Source organism: Scyliorhinus torazame, chromosome 2 (genome assembly GCF_047496885.1).
Source record: "Scyliorhinus torazame isolate Kashiwa2021f chromosome 2, sScyTor2.1, whole genome shotgun sequence".
NCBI lineage: Eukaryota > Metazoa > Chordata > Chondrichthyes > Carcharhiniformes > Scyliorhinidae > Scyliorhinus > Scyliorhinus torazame.
The window spans coordinates 94,241,891-94,260,906 of record NC_092708.1 but is presented as its reverse complement, the minus strand read 5'-3'; the positions used below and the strand labels follow the sequence as shown (position 1 = coordinate 94,260,906).

The window sequence follows — 19,016 nt, the reverse complement described above, 5'->3', positions numbered from 1 at the left end:
CCCTCCACAATCAAACTGCCACAGATGTTCCTGTCATCAACAGTATAGGTAGGAGTGACCAGCACTCTTTGGAAACCCAAGTCTACTCTTCATACTGAGGACCTCTTCCATTGAGTTGATCGACTCAGAACAGCAGATTGAGCTGCTTAAAATGAACATTCACGAGTAGCAGAAGAATTGTATTCCATGACGACCTGGCATATCCTTTGCTCTACTGTTGTCATCCAGCCAAGGGACCAATCCTAGTTCAATGAGGAATGTAGAAGAGTGCCAGTCATACCTTAAAAAAATAAGATGCCACCCTGGTGAATCTACAACATAAGACTGCACAATTCTTAAACACAAATCAGCACGCTAGAGACCGCAAAATGATCTCTCCGACAAAGAACAGGATTAGAGCATTGCAGTCCTGCCATATTCCGAAGCAAATGGCAGTGGATATTCTAATCCTTTGTAATGGTGGAGCCCAGTATGCGAGTGCAGAAGAAAAAACTAGTGTTTACAATCACCTCTAGCCGGAATTCCCAAATGAATGATTACTCTCGGTCCCCACCATTACACAAGCCAGTCTTCAGTCAGTTCAATTTAATTCCACGTGATATCAATAAATCATTGAGTGTATTGGATACAGCAAAGGCTATGGGCCCACCAACATCTGGTTGCTGTGTTGAAAGCAGGTGTTACAGAATTTGTGCAGCTTTGTCCAACCTTTTCCAGTACCCAACAAAACAATTCCTAAATATGTCCAGTCCACAAATGTCATTCAATACTGCCATCAAGACCCTTTTCATTTCTTGGCTGATGGAACATTAGACAAAAGGCAGGGCTATCAGATCCAGCCAAGCAATGTACAAAATGTACAATCAGCCAAGAATTGAAAAGGGACTTGATCGTGGTATTGAATAACATTTAACCTATTTATCGATGTTCATGTTCGCTCCAAACCTCATAGGGTTTCACCCAAATATGGGCAGGAGAACTGAATTTTAACAAAATAATTGAATTCTTGAGATGAAAATTATTGCAATGGCAATATTGGAGTGTGGAATCAAGGATTCCTAGTAAAATTGGAAATCCGAGAATACCCATACGAGTTATGAATAAAGGGTTATGGTCATTGGAGGCCAATCATCTGGGAGTTCCACCGATCTTCAGCTGCTTCATCAATGACCCTCTATCCATCATGAAGTCAAGTGGAGATGATTGCTGTTGATTGCAAAGTGTTCAGTCCCATTTGTAACTCGGAGGTGGCGGGATCAAGGCAGGCCCTGGGCTGGTTGGTGGGCCCGTGTCAGGAGCGGAGGGTGCTCATGGGGCTCTCTGCAGTGGGGTGCAGGGCTCACTCATGCCCGACAGTGTTGCCCCTCTGGGGGACTCCTGGAATCTGGCACATCGTAATTGAAGGTTCTTTTGTTTTTCTGCCTCTGTAGATAGTTCAGGCAGTGTCCTATTGGGCCCCCCACCACCCTGCTTCCTTTCCCTTCTGTTGGTACAGAGGCGAGGGTATCTGGTCTCTCCAGCGCAAAGTTTAGTGCCTGGACCGTTGTGTTTTGTTGTGAACTGTTTTAATAATAAAGAGTATCCTACCCCCCCCCTCCCCGTACGTTGGTACTGAGGGGAGGGTACCCTGTTTCTCCAACACAATTAGTGTTTGTACCGTTTGGCCTTGTATACATTTTTTACTGTTTTAATAAAAATATATGCTGAAACCGTTTGTACTCGTATGCAGCAAGACCTGGGCATAGTTACACTTGAGGCTAATAAATGAGCAAATAGTATTCATGCTACACGTGCCAGAAAATAACACACTCCAACAAAGGTGTCTCATGACCTTCCCTTGATGGTCAGTGGCATGACCATCAATGCCCACATTCAGCCTCCTAGGGGGTCACCGTTGACCAGAGACATAATTGAACTAGTCATATAAATACTGTGGCTACAAGAGCAGGTCAAAGGCTGGATGTTCTGTGGGGAGTAACTCCCATCATGACTCTCAAAAACCTTTCCAACATCTAAGGCACAATGAAATGAAAATTGCTTATTGTCACAAGTAGGCTTCAAATGAAGTTAGTGAAAAGCCCCTAGTCGCCACATTCCGGCACCTGTTCGGGGAGGCTGGTACGGGAATTGAACCGTGTTGCTGGTCTGCTTTGAAAGCCAGCTCTTTAGCCCTGTGCTAAACCAGCCCCAAATTAGAAGTGCGTTGTATTTGGAGCAATGCTCCAGGAAAACATTTTCAACTCTACCGCCCTGAATAAGCATTAGGCTGATTGGTGATCCAGCCACGTTTAAATTAAGAATAGGGGCAGGAGTAGTACAGGCGGCCTTCAGCCTGCTCCACCACACAATACAGTCATGGCTGATTTCTGCTTAACTCAGCTTTTGTGCCTGATCACCATCTCTCTTGATTCCCTGAGCCATAAAAATCATCTATCCCAACCTAGAATATATTCAAGAATGGGAGTATCTACAACCCCCTGGAGCAGAGAATTCCTAAGATTCACAACCCATTGAATCAAGAAATTTCTCCTTGCCTCAGTCTTAAATAATTAACCCCTTATCTTGAGACTGTGCCCCCATGTTCCAGATTATTCAGCTAAGGGAAATAACATCTGTTTGCATCCTGTAAAGCTGCTTCAAAATCTTGTATTTCAATATGATCATCTCTCATTCTCCTAAACTCCAGTGAATAGAGGCCCAGTATACTCAGTCTCTCATCTTGGACAACCTTTTTATTCCAGTGAACCTTTGCTGTATTACCTCCAGGATTGGGTAGGGGGATCAAAATTACACGCACTACTCCAACTGTGGTCTCACCCAAGACGTACACAATTGTAGCAAGGCATCCTTGTTCTTTTATTCCTTTATACGGTAAAGGCCAATTTGCCTTCCTAATTTCCTGCTATACCTGCATGCAAAATCCATGTTCCTTAATGGAGGACACGCAAGTCTTCTGAACGTTGGAATTTAGAAGTTCCAAGCTTTTTACAAAATATTCTGCTTTTTATTTCCACACTCCCTCCACCACCAGCACACTGGATATAGTGTGTAAGGTTTTAAAAGATGCACTCAGCCACTTGAGCCTTCAACGGCATCTTCCAAACCTGTGATTTATTCCACCTAGATGGACTGGACTGACAGACACATGGCAGCCTACCACCTCCAGTCACACACCATCCTCACTTGGAAATATATCATTCCTCTTGGTGCGAAATCCTGGGATTCCCCCCCAAATAGCATCTTGGGACAGACTAAAATGGTTCACCACCATCTTGAGGAAAATTGAGGATGGCCAATATACTCTGGATTTGCTTTAAAAATGTTAGAATCGTCTCTCATTTCAGTCATCGTTCAGTGAGCATTTGAACAGGGATCAATTAATCAGAGCCCTGATGGAGTTGCGAAGGGCAGGTCTGCCTGATTGGTTGAATTGTTTTTGAGGAGGGTAGCTACTGTGGTGGATAGGTAAATATCTATGGATGTTGTCCATATATGGGTTTCCAGAGGGCACTTGATGTTTTGTACCAGGGAATATTAGAAAAATTATTTTGTGATATGGATTGATAATTGTTGGTTTGTTTTTTGTTCTCTGGTTTGGTTGGACCTGACAAGTGTCAGGAAAAAGACTCAAATGCAGTAATTTGGTAGCACACTCAGAAAGTGGTAGATTTGAATTTCACTCGTGACTTAAAGACATCTAGACTGACATTCCAGGGTAATATCGAGGGAATGCTCAAATATTGAGAACCCCATGGCAATATTTCTAAGAAAATAGCAAGGGGGCATTTTCCCAATGTCTTGGTCAATATTAATTCCTCAACCAACAAATATGTTCACCTGGTTAATATCACCGCTGCTGGTAGAAGTTTGCTCTATGCAAATTGGTTACTGCATTTCCTACATTACAACAGTCAATAGTAGGAAATCTTGTTGTGCGGTGATAGCATCTCTACCTCTGGATCAGAAGTTCTGGGTGCAAGCCCCACGCCAGGATATTGGCCATGGAAGGAACATTCATGACACTGTTTATTGGGCTGATAATCGTCCCAGAAATCCCTCCAATGCCACCCTACTATTCCCCAAAGGGGCAAGAAGGGTCGGAAAGATACACTTTAAAGAATTGGCTACACTTCAAAAGTGTTTCATTGTCTGTGACACTTTTTTTGAAATGCTTGTGATTTTTTTTAAAGTGTTCCCTATGGACCTGCACTGAGTCTGGAGCTAATCCCCATATAGAGCAATGATTTATTTGGACATGGGTGTAGAAAGTTGTGCGTCTTGAGCAGAGTGTGTATATATTTGCTGCTGAATCCAGACATTTGTTAGTTTCCGACTCAACAATTCCAATGCACGAGGACAGCACAGTGGTTAGCACTGCTGCCTCACAGCTCCAGGGTCCCAGATTCAATTCCGGCCTCGGTTGACTGTGGAGTTTACACTTTTTCCCGTGTCAGTGTGGGTTTCCTCTGGGTGCTCCGGTTTCTTACCACAGCCCAAAGAAGTGCAGGTTAGGTGGATTGGCCATGCTAAGTTGTCCCTTGGTGTCCAAAAGGTTGGATCGGGTTACTAGGTTATGGGGATGGGGTGCAGGCATGGGTTTAAGTAGGGTGCTATTTCCAAGGGCCGGTGCAGACCTGATGGGCCAAATGGCCTCCTTCACTGATTCTATGACTCCTGGATGGCTTCCCATCGTCCACATATAAACGAGCTTACCCAAAACTTGTGACCATATTCTAACTCTTCACCCCCGTGTTAGCTGAATACATTTGCTTCCAGTTCATTTGTGTATTGATGTTTTTGTTAAATTCTCATTTTTGGTGTTGAATTCCTTTAATGCCCCTACCCCTCCAGTCCTACTACTCTCCAAAAACTTTCCACTCCTCCAACTCTGCCTTCATTTGTACCTCCTTTGTTCGCCTGGTGGCTGTGCCTTCAGCTGTCTAGACCCTAACTTATGAATTTTTCCTAACATGAATTTTTCTCAAACTTTTCACCGTCCCTCTTTGAAGTATTCCTTATAATCTACCTCTTTAGCTCTTAATTTTTGTCTGATTGTCCTCATTGTGAAATGACTTAGAAATCATTTGTTTTACATTTATAATTACTATAAATAAAAGTTGTATATGCAAGTTTGCAGATAGCATTAATTTAGGAGGCTCAGTTAAATTGTGTGGATGAGAGCTGGAAGCTACCAAGGGATATGGACAGACTGAGTGGACAAAACTATGGCAGGTAATGAGGGCAAATGTGAGATTGTTCACTTCAGGTTTAAGAAAAAATTAGTGTTTCCTTGAGCAATTAGGATCTGCAGAAGAGCAAAGGTGTTGCACAAAAAACACTTGGGAGTGGACAGGAACAAAATGAAATATTGGCCTTTCTCATGGGAATTGGAACTCAAAAATTTGAGGAAGGAATGCTTCATTTTCCCAAGGCCTTAATCAAGGCCCATCTGGAGTACTGTTAGGCCTTCGTAGCCGAACCTCTGGAAATTAATATTCGTTTTGAATAGGTTACATAACCCTAGCTTATATTCCTTTAAATTTAGATCTGTTTAAACTAATTATAATGATTAAGGAATTCAATGGGATAGGTACCATGATACAGTTTTCCTTGGTGAACTGGAGGAGAGTGTCTTAAAATTGGAGCTAAACCATTCAGGAGTGAAATCAGAAAGCATTTCACACACGGTAGAAGAAATCTGTCAGTGTTTTCTTTTTCACTCCCATGTAACCAGCATTAGCAATATTTTGCCTTTTTTATTTTCGTAAAATCTGGAAATTATCAGGCAAAAGACCTGTGGCTGCTATATCAATGGAAGCTTCCAGTGCTTAATAAGGATATCATAGATTAATATTGATCGAAGGCCAGTTAACGGTGTTGGGGTAAAGGTTGGCCATGATCTGGTTGAATGGCAGAAGAGTAAAAGGGCCGAAAGTCCCCAAATTCCAATATATCTTTTGTCTATCAGGTCTACGTTGTTGTTTTTCTTCATGTAGTCTGACTAGCGTGTTATATTTTACTTGCTCACCATACTCTTATTATGTTTTTCCAAGTACCTATTGTCTTTTTAAAAAGTTAGGGGGCTCTGCTGCAACAAAGATTTGTAGTTGAGGATTCAATGCTACCTTTAATTATTTTTCTGACATCTTGTTTAATTCTTTGTGATTATTTGTGTTCTGTTGTTACTGTCTTTCTGACCAATGGGAAAATCTATCACTGGTTATTTCAGACAAGCCTTTAAAAATACCCAACTTCTGAAAGTACAAGTAGGCCATTGGCCCCTGTAGCTTGCTCTGTAATTCAATAAAATCATGACTGATCTGATTGTGACCTCAACTCCATATTGTGCCACCTACCCGTGATAACCGTTGCTGCTTACTCAAGAATCTCTCCACCTCTGTCCGATTCATTGACCCTGTCTCAACCACTCTCTGGGTTAAGAGAATCCCACAAAATCAAGACCATCTAAGAGAAAAAAATACTTCTGATCTCTGTCTTAAGATGTGATACCCGTTTTTTTTTTTTTAAATTTTCTCTTCCACAAGGGGAAAACATGCTTTTCAGCATCCACGCTGTCAAGTCCCCTCAGGTTATTATATGTTTCAAGAAGATCACTTCTCACACTCTTAAATTCCAGTGGGTACCATCCAAGCCTGTCCAAACTTTCCTCCTAAAATATCAGCTATCAGTTGAGTGCGTCTTCTCGTCACTGCTAATGCATTTATATCTTTTAAGGATACCAAAACTGTACAGAGTACTCTAGATATAGTCTCACCAGGGCCCTGTACAACTGCAGCAAAACATCTCCACTTTTATATTCCATTCGCCTTTAATTACTTGCTGTAATTGCATTCTAAGTTTTCCTGATTCTTGTATCATGTACACCGATCTCCCTGTACCTCTGACTTCTGCAGTCTCTCTCCATTTAAATAATATGCTGCTTTTCTATTTTTCTAAAGCGAGCAAGATCATATTTTCTCACATCATATTCGTCACCTGCCAAATGTTTGTCCATTGACTTTATCGTCCCTTTGCAGACTCCTTATATCCTCTTCACAGCTTACTTTCCTATCTACTTTTGTGTCATCAGCAAATTGAGGAAACATATCTAAGGAAGGATGTGCTGGCCTTGGAACAGCAGACTCGAAGGGCCAAATGAACTAATTCTGCTCCTTGGTCTTATGGTCTTATATATTTTGTCCCTTCATCCTAGTCTATAATCTAAACTGCAAATAGTTGAAGCTCCAACACTGATTCCTGTGGCATAGTACTTGGCACATCATGCCAACCAAAAATTCATTTATGGTATGTGGGCATCGATGGTTAGACCATCATTTATTGTACATCCCCAGTTGCCCTTCAGAAGATGGTGGTGAGTTGCCTTCTTGAACCGCTGCAGTCCTTGAGGTGTAGGTACACCCACTGTGCTGTTGGGGAGTTCCAGGATTTTGTGACCATGAAGGAACGGCGATATAGTCAGGTGGCGAGTGACATGGAGGGGAACTGCCAGGTGGTGGTGTTGCCAGGTATCTGCTGCTCTTTTAGTGGGTTTCGAAGGTGAAAAAGACCTATTTATCCCTTCCTCTTTCTATGCAAATGTGTTGCCCCCTGTGCCAGGAGCTCTTATTTTGCACACTAACTGATGTGGCACCTGGTCAAATGCCTTCTGGAAGTACAAGTACAGCATATACACAAGTTCCCTTTTATTCATGTTGTTTCTTCTAAAAGAGCTTCAATAAATTAGTTAAACCTGATTTCCCTTTCTCAAAGACACGTTGACTCTGCTTGATTGCATTGAGATTTTCTATGCAATTTCCCTATTATGGGCGCGGCGTTTTCAGAACCCCAAAATGTATCATGGAATTCAACCAACCTTTAATGGATTTGTTGCTTTTCCGAGCACACGGCTTTTTCCCTAGGTGTGGGATTACAATTATGGACACGTGGGTTTTCAAACACAAAACACTGTTTATTCCATGAACTCAACTTAACATCTAAAATAAACATTGGATCTCTTAACACCCCTTACTTCAAAGGTAACTCAGAAAATATTGCAACAGTAAATAATTCCTTAAAATGTCCCTTCAAACTTCCAAGAGAGTTAACACCTTTAAACCGTATCACATCAGGTTAAAGGATATATATATTTTCTGTAGAATGGCAGAGACTGTCACAAACTGACTTTCTACTTTTAAACTGCTCTCAGCAAAACCAGCCAGGCACTTTTTAGCTGCTCTCAGCAAAACCAAACTGCAAAACTTGCAGCTCTCTGGAAACACAGACACTGCTTTTAAACTGAAACTAAAAACCTGCAAAATGGCTGACCTGAGCTGAGCTCCACCCACTCTATGACATCACTGTTTTCTTAAAGGTACATTGCTTAAACATCCAGTTCTTAAAGGCATTCTCGCATGACACTATGATAGATGTTGAGCTAACTGGTCTGTAGCTCCCTGCTTTCTGTCTCCTTCCTTTCTTGAATAGAGAAATCACATTCTCTATTTTCCAATCTGATGGGACCTTCCTGAATCTCGTGAATTTTGGAAAATTAAAATTGATACATCTGCTAACTCAGCAGCCAGGACCCTAGGATGAAGCCAATCAGGATCTGGGAAATTGTCGGTTTTTGTTCTAATAATTTTCTTAGTACCCTTTCCCTGGTGATTGCAGTTGTTTTATTCATCTTCCACTTTGACCTCCTGATTCTGGAATGCTATTTGTATCCTTTACAGTGTAAACAGACACACCATATCTGTTCAATTCATCTGTCATTTTATTTCATTATTATCCATTATTAATTCTCCTTTCTCTCAACTGCAGAAACTCTTACTATCTGTTTTTATATTCCTAGCTAGCTTTCCCTTGTACACTAATTGCTCCCTTATTAATTATTCTTCATTCTTTGCTGTTCGTTATATTCTGTCAAATCATCTGACCTGCGCTCATCCTTGTAGAATTATGCATTTTTTTCAATTTGTTACGATCTATAAACTTGTTTAGCTAGCCACAGATGGTGCATCCTTGCCTTAAAATCTTTCTCCTCACATCTTTTCTGTGTATTCTGAAATATAATACCATCACTATTTTTCATTTCTAATTTAGAGTACCCAATTATTTTTTTTCACAATTAAGGGGTAATTTAGCATGGCCAATCCACCTACACTGCACATCTTTGGGTTGTGGGGGTGAAACCCATGCAGACATGGGGAGAATGTGCAAACTCCACAGGTACATTGACCCAGGGCCGGGATTCAAACCCGGGTCCTCGGTGCCGCAGTCCCAGTACTAACCACATGTGAGTGCCACATGCCGCCCATTTCACACTTTTAAATATTGACCTAAGCCTTCACATTTTGCTGGTCTCTATGCCTCAGTTTTTCACAGGCCTTGATATAATTTGCTGTACCTACCAATTTGGTATTTTAAGCAAAGTTTGGTGCGGTTCTTCCATGTTTCTAAATCTAGGGAAAGTGAGCTAATTTTAAATGCACTCCGTAGAAAGTAGAAGTTTTCTATGTTCTAATACTGACTTGAGCATTCTGTCTTGTATCAGTATGGAGGTTTTAGTGGACATATGACTGGAATGGGAGGCCCAGGTGGACCGATGCATGCTGCCCCACCAGGTACATACCAGACTTACTCTGCATATACTGGGTATCCTTCTGCTGCATCAGTTGATCCAATGTGGAGTTACTTCACTGCAATTGCTGGACAAGTAAGTACCATGAAATATAGTTTCTAGCTTTAAGTATTGTTTAAACATGGTAAAATACTTTGTGTTCGGATGTTGCATGCATACATATTTAAACATAACAATCTGTTGTCGTGACTTGAATCTTCCAAATTCTTTTTGTTTGCACTATTGAAAATTTATATTAATGATTGCATTTTCTTTTTTATAAAAAAAACAATTGCTGTGACTCGTCCATCTCAGGGAACAAGATTTGAATTCAGGATTGTAGGATGAAATGTTTGGTCTACAGCAAGACCCAAATTATCTATTCAATATTCGTATGCCAAATGGGAATGATCTTAATCTTGACGATCAAAAGTAGACTGTGGTGGGAAGTGGGGAATTCACACAGATTTAATAAGGGTACTGTTTGGTTAAAGCCAAATTTCACAACGAATGGAGTCTTGACATTTCTCTGCATTGAGCCTGAAATAGACTGATACAAAACTGGATAGCAAATGCAAAGCAGTTGTTCCATTTGCCTCCATTTAAACTTTTCAGCTTGCCTGATGAGAACATGATGCATGCAATCTCCATTGAAGAAGCCTGTTCAGGAAAATATAGATGGAACTTTTAAAATATTCATCTAGTAATTAAACATGTGTATTCTGCCTGCAAACAATCCTGCTTTCAAAATATTTTACTTCCAGTTGCCAAATTTTTGTCTCACTTTGCCTGCTGTTGAACCTAAACCACAGTGTGTCTTAAGCCATATATGGTGGACAAATGACTACAAGTCTGTTTCATAAAATAATTTAATTTTTATTCAATATCACACAGTTGTTACTGTTAATCAATCACACACACATACAAAAGTTAAACTACAAAGCTAGTACACACAAGACCTTGACTTCCAAGTGACTGGCAAGTACTGGGCAGATATGGCCTTTATCTGTGACCAACAGTCTTGCAGTTCTTGGTGGTTGGTTGTTTGTCTTCCTCATTCTTGGCTCTGGTCTTCCTTCTGCTGGTGGCATGGAATGGTCGTCTTTGGCCGATGAAGGATCAACGGTTGCTGTCGAGAGAGCGATCGAGTGATTGCGCAGCACCTTTTATCCCTGAGGGCTTTGGGCGGTCCCAGGTGAGCTACCAATCAATCGATCAGGGCTTGATCACCCTGATTGATTTACGTCCAATCAAGGCCCGCAGCCTTGATGGCGGGGCCTGTCCTTACCGGCCATGTCTGTTAGTGTCCGATGCACATGGGTCTTTCCAAATAAGGAAAACGGATGCCACTGAGTCTAATACTTTTGTAGGTGATTTGCATTTAAGCCCATTGTCCCGGATTGGCCTTTTTCCTATGTTATTTTGCAAAGTTTGATGGCAGCCTTTGTTTATTCGGAGCTGAAGCATGCTTGTCTTCGAACTTGGCCATTAGCGTCCTTTGCCTGACACCATTTTAGGTGGCCACACTTCATTTTCTTATTATAATTGCCTATGTCCACAATGGCCTGTAACTCCTGGCTCCCCAGCAATGGATTCCAGGGGTCCCTGAAGATGTGCTGGAGAATCCCTCTTGGAAGTTCCCAGGTAAGCATTTGTACTGCAATTGTCCAGAAACTCTAACTTCCCCTCCCCAAGACAATTGCGCTGTGCTGGGAATCCACCTGACAAGTGATTTAAATCGTTAATTTCAGTTGGTTCTGTCTGTATTATGTTAATAGTTACTCTGAAAAAGTTAGAAGTATATACCCAGATCGATCCACGCACGGGATTCCCCCACACTCCCAACCCCACAGGTTTAGACTGCGACGTTGTGCCTGGATCTGATTCGGCCCCAGTCAAGAAGGTTGTGTGAGAAAGGCACGATAAAAGTTTGCACTGTTAAGTTGGTAGGAGTGGCAATCCAACGTTGATTGCCACTCCAAAGAAGGTATGCTCCATTAATAATACAAATTTGCCATGATATCATTTACCAGTGTTGATGCTGTGGCATCCTAGTTTCACATCTCCAGCTTCTTGTCTTACATGTTAGAGAAACTACTAAATTCTAATCAACTTCTCTTAAGCTCTGGAATTTCCTCTCCATGTCTATTCGCTGCCCCTTTTTAAAGCCTTTGACTAAACTTTGATCACCTGTTCTATTATCGGTGTGTGGTCACTAAGTATGTTAATTTTACCTGATAATGCTTCTCTGAAATACCTTGATGCTTGACTCCCAAGTTGTTGTGTCTGACTCTATATTTGTAGCATCTAGTAATTAAAATATAGTGTCTCAATTTTGGATAACTAGTTAAAATAGGGGATATTTATCTTTGGGATAATAGTGTGAAGGGTACAGCGGTTCCTGGACTGTGTTGAGGAGAATATTCTACAGCAGTGTATTTCCACTCCAATGCGAAAGGAAACATTGCCGGACCTGGCTCTTGGGGAAAGAGGTGTCACTAAGGGAACGTTGGGGGCCAGTGATCATAGTATCATAGTTGTACAACTTCTTACTGTGCTCACCCCAGGCCAATGCTGGCATCTCCATATCATAGTATCATAAGGCAATGAAAATGGATAAGGAGTGTAGCATTGTGGATAGCGCAACTGCTTCAAAGCTCCAGGGTCCCAAGTTCGATTCCGGCTTGGGTCACTGTCTGTGCGGAGTCTGCACATTCTCCCCGTGTGTGCGTGGGTTTCCTCCCACAGTCCAAAGATGTGCAGGTTAGGTGGATTGGCCATGATAAATTGCCCTTAGTGTCCAAAATTGCCCTTAGTGTTGGGTGGGGTTACTGGGTTATGGGGATAGGGTGGAGGTGTTGACCTTGGATAGGGTGATCTTTGCTGCTGGCTTTCTCTCCATGTTCATATACCGCACCCCTCGCCTTTCTGAGCTGCTCCACTGCCTTACCTGTGGACACCACCCAAACTCTGCCTGCAGCCACCTCCGTTCCCTCAAGTGCTCCGCACTCTGGGCCCCCGCATACGTCCTGTCAATCTGCAGGATCTCTGCTGACAGTCGGTCTGCCTCTGCCCTGTCCGTCTTGTCCCTGTGAGCCCAGATTGAAATCGGCTCCCCTCACAAACTGCCTTGAGCGCCTCCCACACCACTGCTGCTGAGATTTCCCCCGTATCATTGACCTGCAGGTAGTTTTGTATACACTTCCTCGCCCTCTTGCACACCCCTTCATCCGCCGGCAGTCCCACATCCAGCCTCCACTGCGGGCGATGGAAGCTCTTTTCACTCGCCTGTAGCTCGACCCAATGCGGGGCATGGTCGGAAATGGTGATTGCTGAATACTGCGCATCTACCACCCCTATCAGCAGATCCCTACACAGTATTTAAAAAATCGATCCGGGAGTAGACCCTATGAACATGCGAGAAAAAAGAGAACTCCTACCCTGTCGGCCTTCTAAACCTCCACTGGTCGACCCACCCCATCTGCTCAAGTTGGCACTAGTCCTTTCCTCCTGGCGAACTCCATAGCGTCCTCGGGCATCTCAAAGTAATGATGTTGGTCCTAATGCTCTTATAACATTTTTGCAATATAAATGGGGCAGCACGGTAGCATTGTGGATAGCACAATTGCTTCACAGCTCCAGGGTCCTAGGTTCGATTCCGGCTTGGGTGACTGTCTGTGCGGAGTCTGCATATCCTCCCAGTGTGTGCGTGGGTTTCCTCCCAGGTGCTCCGGTTTCCTCCCACAGTCCAAAGATGTGCAGGTTAGGTGGATTGGCCATGATAAATTGCCCTTAGTGTCCAAAATTGCCCTTAGTGTTGGGTGGGGTTACTGGGTTATGGGGATGGGGTGGCGGTGTTGACCTTTGGTAGCGTGCTCTTTCCAAGAGCTGGTGCAGACTCGATGGGCCGAATGGCCTCCTGCACTGTAAATTTTATGATAATCTATGATTAATCTAGGACAAAGATTCGGCACAACATCGTGGGCCGAATAGCCTGTTCTGGGCTGTATTTTTCTATGTTCATGCGTAACCCAAAGTCACGTCAGATACAACAGTCCGAACTTAACCTGCTTCTTGAACAGGATCGACTTGACTTGATTGAAGCCTGCCCTCCTCTAGGCCACCTCCACGCTTAGATCTTGGTACACCTGCAGAATGCTGTTGTCCCACTTACAGCTCTGCATGCGCTAGGCCCACTGGAGAATGTGCTCCTTATCCAGGTACCTGTGGAACCTGACCACCATCGCCCGAGGGGGATCTCCCTGCCGCGGCTTCCTCGCCAGCGCTCTGTTCGCTCGATCCACCTCCAACGGTCGGGGGAAAGCCCCATCTCCCAGCAGCTTCTGGAACATGTTCGCCACAAACTCCCTGGAATCAGCCCTCTCTGGGAGGCCCACAATCCTTAGATTCTGCCCATGGGACAAGTTCTCCAAATCCTCTACCTGTTCCAGCAGCCTTTTTTGCTGGTCCCTCAGCATCCCCACCTCCCATCTCCACTGCCATCTGGTGTTCCTCCTGTTCAGCTAGCGCCTTCTCCAGTTTCTGGATCGTCCGGTCCTGGGCATCTAGCCTCCGCTCCATCCTCTCCACCGTTGCCTTAATCAGGTCCAGACATACCCGTTTCTGTCTGGCGCAGCCTTCCTGGATGACCTGCACCAGCTCCTCCGTTTATGGTTGGGCTGAAGCCCCAGGGGTCTGGACACCGGCCATCTTATCCGCTGCTGCAGAGAACACCCAGCTCGAGCCTGTCTTTTTGTTTCTTCCCTTTCGATCCTTTTGGGCTCTCTGTTCCATAAACTAATATATACACCAGACACTTATTCACTGTTTCTTCAAGTCAGGGGGAAAGGTCCGAATGTCTAGCCAGAGCGGGAGCCACCAAATGTGCGACCTACTCCCTTGTAGTCACCACCGGAACCAGGATTTATGATTATTTAGAAAAACCTAGTTTGATTAAAGATAGTCAGCATAACTTTGAGGGGCAGGTCATGCCTCACGAGCCTTATTGAATTCTTTAAGGATGTGACGAGACACATTGATGAAGGTTGGGCAGTGGATGTGGTGGATATGGATTTCCGTAAGGCATTTGATCAAGTTCCCCACGGTAGGCTCATTCAGAAAGTCAGGGGGCATGGGATACAGGGAAATTTGGCTGTCTGGATACAGAATTGGCTGGCTGAAAGAAGACAGCGAGTGGTAGTGGATAGAAAGTATTCCACCTGGAGGATGGTGACCAGTGATGTCCTGCAGGGATCTGTTCTGGGACCTTGCTCTTGTGGTTTTTATCAATGACTTTCATGAGGAAGTGGGAGGGTGGGTTAGTAAGTTTGCCAATGACACGAAGGTTGGTGGAGTTGTAGATAGTATTGAGGGCTGTTGCAGGTTACAACAGGACATTGACAGGATGCAGAGCTGGGCTGAGAAGTGGCAGATGGAGTTCAAGCTAGATAAATGTGTTGATTCATTTTGGAAGTTTGAATTTGAATGCCGAATACAGGGTTAAAGGCATGATTCTTGGAAGTGTGGAGGAACAGAGGGATCCCTCAAAGTTGCCACCCAGGATGATACAGTTGTTAAGAAGGCGTATGGTAGGGCAGCACAGTGGTTAGCATTACTGCCTACGCCGCTGAGGACCTGGGTTCGAATCCCGGCCCTGGGTCACTGTCCATGTGGAGTTTGCACATTCTCCCTGTGTCTGCGTGGGTTTTGCCCACACAACCCAAGGATGTGCAGGTTAGGTGGATTGACCATGCTAAATTGTCCCTTGGAAAAAAACAATTGGGTACTCTTAAATTTATTTTTCAAAAAAGCAGGCACATGGTGCGTTGGCTTTCATTAACAGGGGGATTGAGTTTAAGACCCTCAAAGTTTTGCTACAGCTTTATAAAACCCTGGTTAGACCACACTTGGAATATTGTGTCCAGTTCTGGTCGCCTCATTATAGGAAGGATGAGAGTGCAGAGGCGATTTACCAGGATGCTTCCTGGATTGGAGGGCATGTCTTATGAAGAAAGGTTGAGGGAGCTAGGGCTTTTCTCACTGGAGCGAAGAAGGAAGAGAGGTGACTTGATAGAGGTGTACAAGGTGATGAGAGGCATGGATAGCCAGAGACTTTTCTCCAGGGTGGAAATGGCTGTCACAAGGGGACATAATTTTAAGGTGATTGGAGGAAGGTATAGGTGAGATGTCAGAGGTAGGTTCTTTACACCGAGTGGTGAGGTGCGTGGAATGCACCGTAAGCTGGGGTGGTGGAGTCATTGGGGATATTTAAGCGATTTTTGGACAGGCACATGGACAGCAGTAAATTGAACGGGTGTAGGTTAGTTGATCTTGGATTAGGATAAGTGGTCGGCACAAGAGGCCGAAGGGCCTGTACTGTGCTATACTGTTCTATGTAATACAGTTGTAGGTACAATTTCAAAATTGTGGATGACAAACGAAGTATTGATAACTGAGGAGCATGGTGGTAAAACTTAAAAATGACAAACCGGGTGTAGAATGGGTGGAGAAGTGTCAGATGAAATTTAACGTGGGAAAGTGTGAAGTGATTAATTTTGGTAGGAAGAGCGCAGAGAGAAAATACAAAATGAAAGGAGGAAACCCTCGCAGACACTGGGAGAACGTGCAGACTCCGCCATGACAGTGACCCACGTCGGAATCGAACCTGGGACCCTGGAGCAGTGAAGCCACTGTGCTACCGTGCCGCCCTGAGATCATGATTGGTATGAGAAGAGATGTTATAGTAAATGGAGAGCCAAAAGGCTTGGCAGTTTAGATTTTAAAAGAAGAATTAAGTAAACTGGGAGAATATTTTTTCAGGGCCAACCCACAAGTAGGATTGGAGGATGAAGCAAGATGTGGGTGAAGTGATATCCAAGAAAGTGACTAGAGATCGCCTTCTCTGTGATTAATGCTGTGGGAGTAGTTAGACCACATGATATAGCATGTAAAAGGGGTGGCAATTAATACGGGTTGGGAAATTTGTATGGAAGTGGATAGGAGGGTGTTGTATTTTGGCTTCTTTGCACACCCACCAATCTCTCACACCGGATTGATAAACTATAAGTAGGTTCTATTAATTTGAAGACTAGAGCTAATATATACCCAACAAACAGGTCCACTGTAGGGATTTTACACCTAGCAGCAACCACCACCAACATAGCTTGCTGTTCACCTGCTGCTTTACATTCTGGTCCTGAGATGACATGCATTTACATATTGTCAAAGTGATATCGCAACATCCTTTTTTTTTGTTAAAGATAACATTCCAATAAGAGCAAACACAGTAAGGTGGTTATGAAAACTATTTACACAAGGTAGATCTCCATTCACCATTATAGTTTGAGTCTCTATTAAGTATAGATTGTTTATTGACCCTTCCAGATCTTGTGGCATTATAATTTTCCTGAGATCTATACTGATCATTTCAGTGTTCTTGACTTGCAGGACCGTTGTCATTTTGCGTAGTGTCAGAGTTCTGATTGTTTTAATGGCAGTCTTTCACAATTTCATGCTTTAGAGTTTATCTTGGCATGTGTTCTAGATGCAGTTGGAGTGCTGGGTGTTTTTCAGTTGGAAAAATCCTTTCGCTGGATTCTGTTTACCCTTATTGTCGCCCCATTTGTTGACACCTCATAGGATCTAGGCTAGAAAATTGAATTGCATTTACAATAGACCTTTGAAGCCAAATGCAATTGGTTTTCCTCTTGCATAATGCACGCTTTTAATTATTTTTGATATGTCGATCTCAAAGACTGTTTCCTTTCTTGGGTCATAGTATTGTAGAACACAATGTCTCTTCCTGTTTTAGTGACTCGAACACATGTTGCTGATCCTCCTGCAAGTGGAACATCTTCCTCAGCAGCTCGCTAAGTGATGATCTATCAGCAGATATGTGTGGTGCTAAGAATTTGAATAATCGGAGGCATCTCTGAAAATCCTGTTTGTCCTGGGGAGTAGTCTTATGTCATTCATCTTTGAGTTTGCCAGGATCAGGAATACTCCTGTAACTTGAATGCGTAGAGATGAAAACATTGACCCATGTTCACCTGGCATTTCCTGCTCTTGAAAATGAGTCCTTCATGACAAGCTGCTGCCATTAATGAGGGTACATTTTGGTCACTCTTTCTTTGATCACCCATTGTGATAATGGGTAAAATCATCAGCAATGCATATGTATCCAGGAATGTTTTCTGTAATTCTGTCCACATTCTGCTGGAATAGATTCTGATTAATGGATAAACAAAAAGGTAATTCCTGGAAGCAGGATCCTCTGAATGGTATCCTGAAAGTAGTGATCTCTTGAGATTCCACTTTCAAATAAACCTACCATTCACAGGGTTTAGTGTCAAACCTGGAGAAAACCCTCCCGCTGCCAGCCTTTGTGTACTACCTGGGAATTCAGCAGGAAGATTAAAGCCCGCTGCTCAGCTCAGTTAAAGACAAGTTGACGTTCCTCAAGGAGGTGAACCAAGAAACTGCTTTGCTCTTGTGAATTTGGAATTCACTTCCTGTAATGTCAGGTTCTTGTGTGAGCTTCCCTTTGAAGTAAAATTTAGACATCTTGAATCCAGACATGCCAGGATTGTGCCATCCTTTTTATTATACATGTGACAGAGCTGCACTGGTCAGTGTGCGAATACATGCAACAGATAATGTCATTACGCTCCATGTCATCCAACTTCCTCTTTAAATATTTCCTGTACGTGTACACTGCACTTTCTAGGAGGGTCAAAGGATGGAATGCATCTGATCTGAGGCGTAGTACAACATTCTCAAAATCTTTTTGGAAGAGTTTGAGCAGCATTGAAGCTATGACTAGCTCTATTATCTGTTCATAAGTTCCGTTTCTGAAAAATCACATTCTGCCCTTTATCACAGCACCCGCTGATGAACTGACCAATTGATTCTTGTAGCTGTTGTCCATAAGCCATCAGTTTCAGTTGGTGTATCCTGAAGTTAATCTTTTCATGACACTGATCATTCATGAAACTGATCATTCAACATGTTCCACAACTTAACAGGGTCCTTTCAATCCTCCTCCAGACACACCTCAAGTGTTGACTTTATGTAGCCCCTAGTTTCCAATAGCTATCTTTATTTTCAGCACTTGCCTATGCGGTTTGGTGATGTATAAATCTAAAATGCATAATGATGTCCTGTGTTTAAAAAGGCTAAGTTTGGATAGGACATGTATGACCTTCCAATTCATGCTGGGGAATTTGGTGGTCACCTTCCTAATGATCCCTGTCTTTTGCAAATGTTCCCAAATTCTCAGATTTGTAATCTCTATACAGATTCAGAAATGCCGCTGCTTTTATTTAAAAAAAATAATAAAAAAATCCCCCCCCCCCCCCCCTGGTCTTTTTTGAGTGCAGTACAGGTATTCGCCGCACTC

At 43.2% G+C, this 19,016-nt stretch overlaps 1 protein-coding gene across 1 annotated transcript in view; it reads left to right on the top strand.

Annotated features, from left to right (window-relative positions):
- LOC140389756 (sorcin-like) overlaps positions 1 to 19,016 on the top strand; it is a 52,259-nt gene that overhangs the window by 7,537 nt on the left and 25,706 nt on the right. The window contains exon 2 of the mRNA XM_072474249.1: positions 9,554 to 9,715. Coding sequence (XP_072330350.1) covers positions 9,554 to 9,715 — 162 coding nt within the window. The remainder of the gene's footprint in view (positions 1 to 9,553; positions 9,716 to 19,016) is intronic.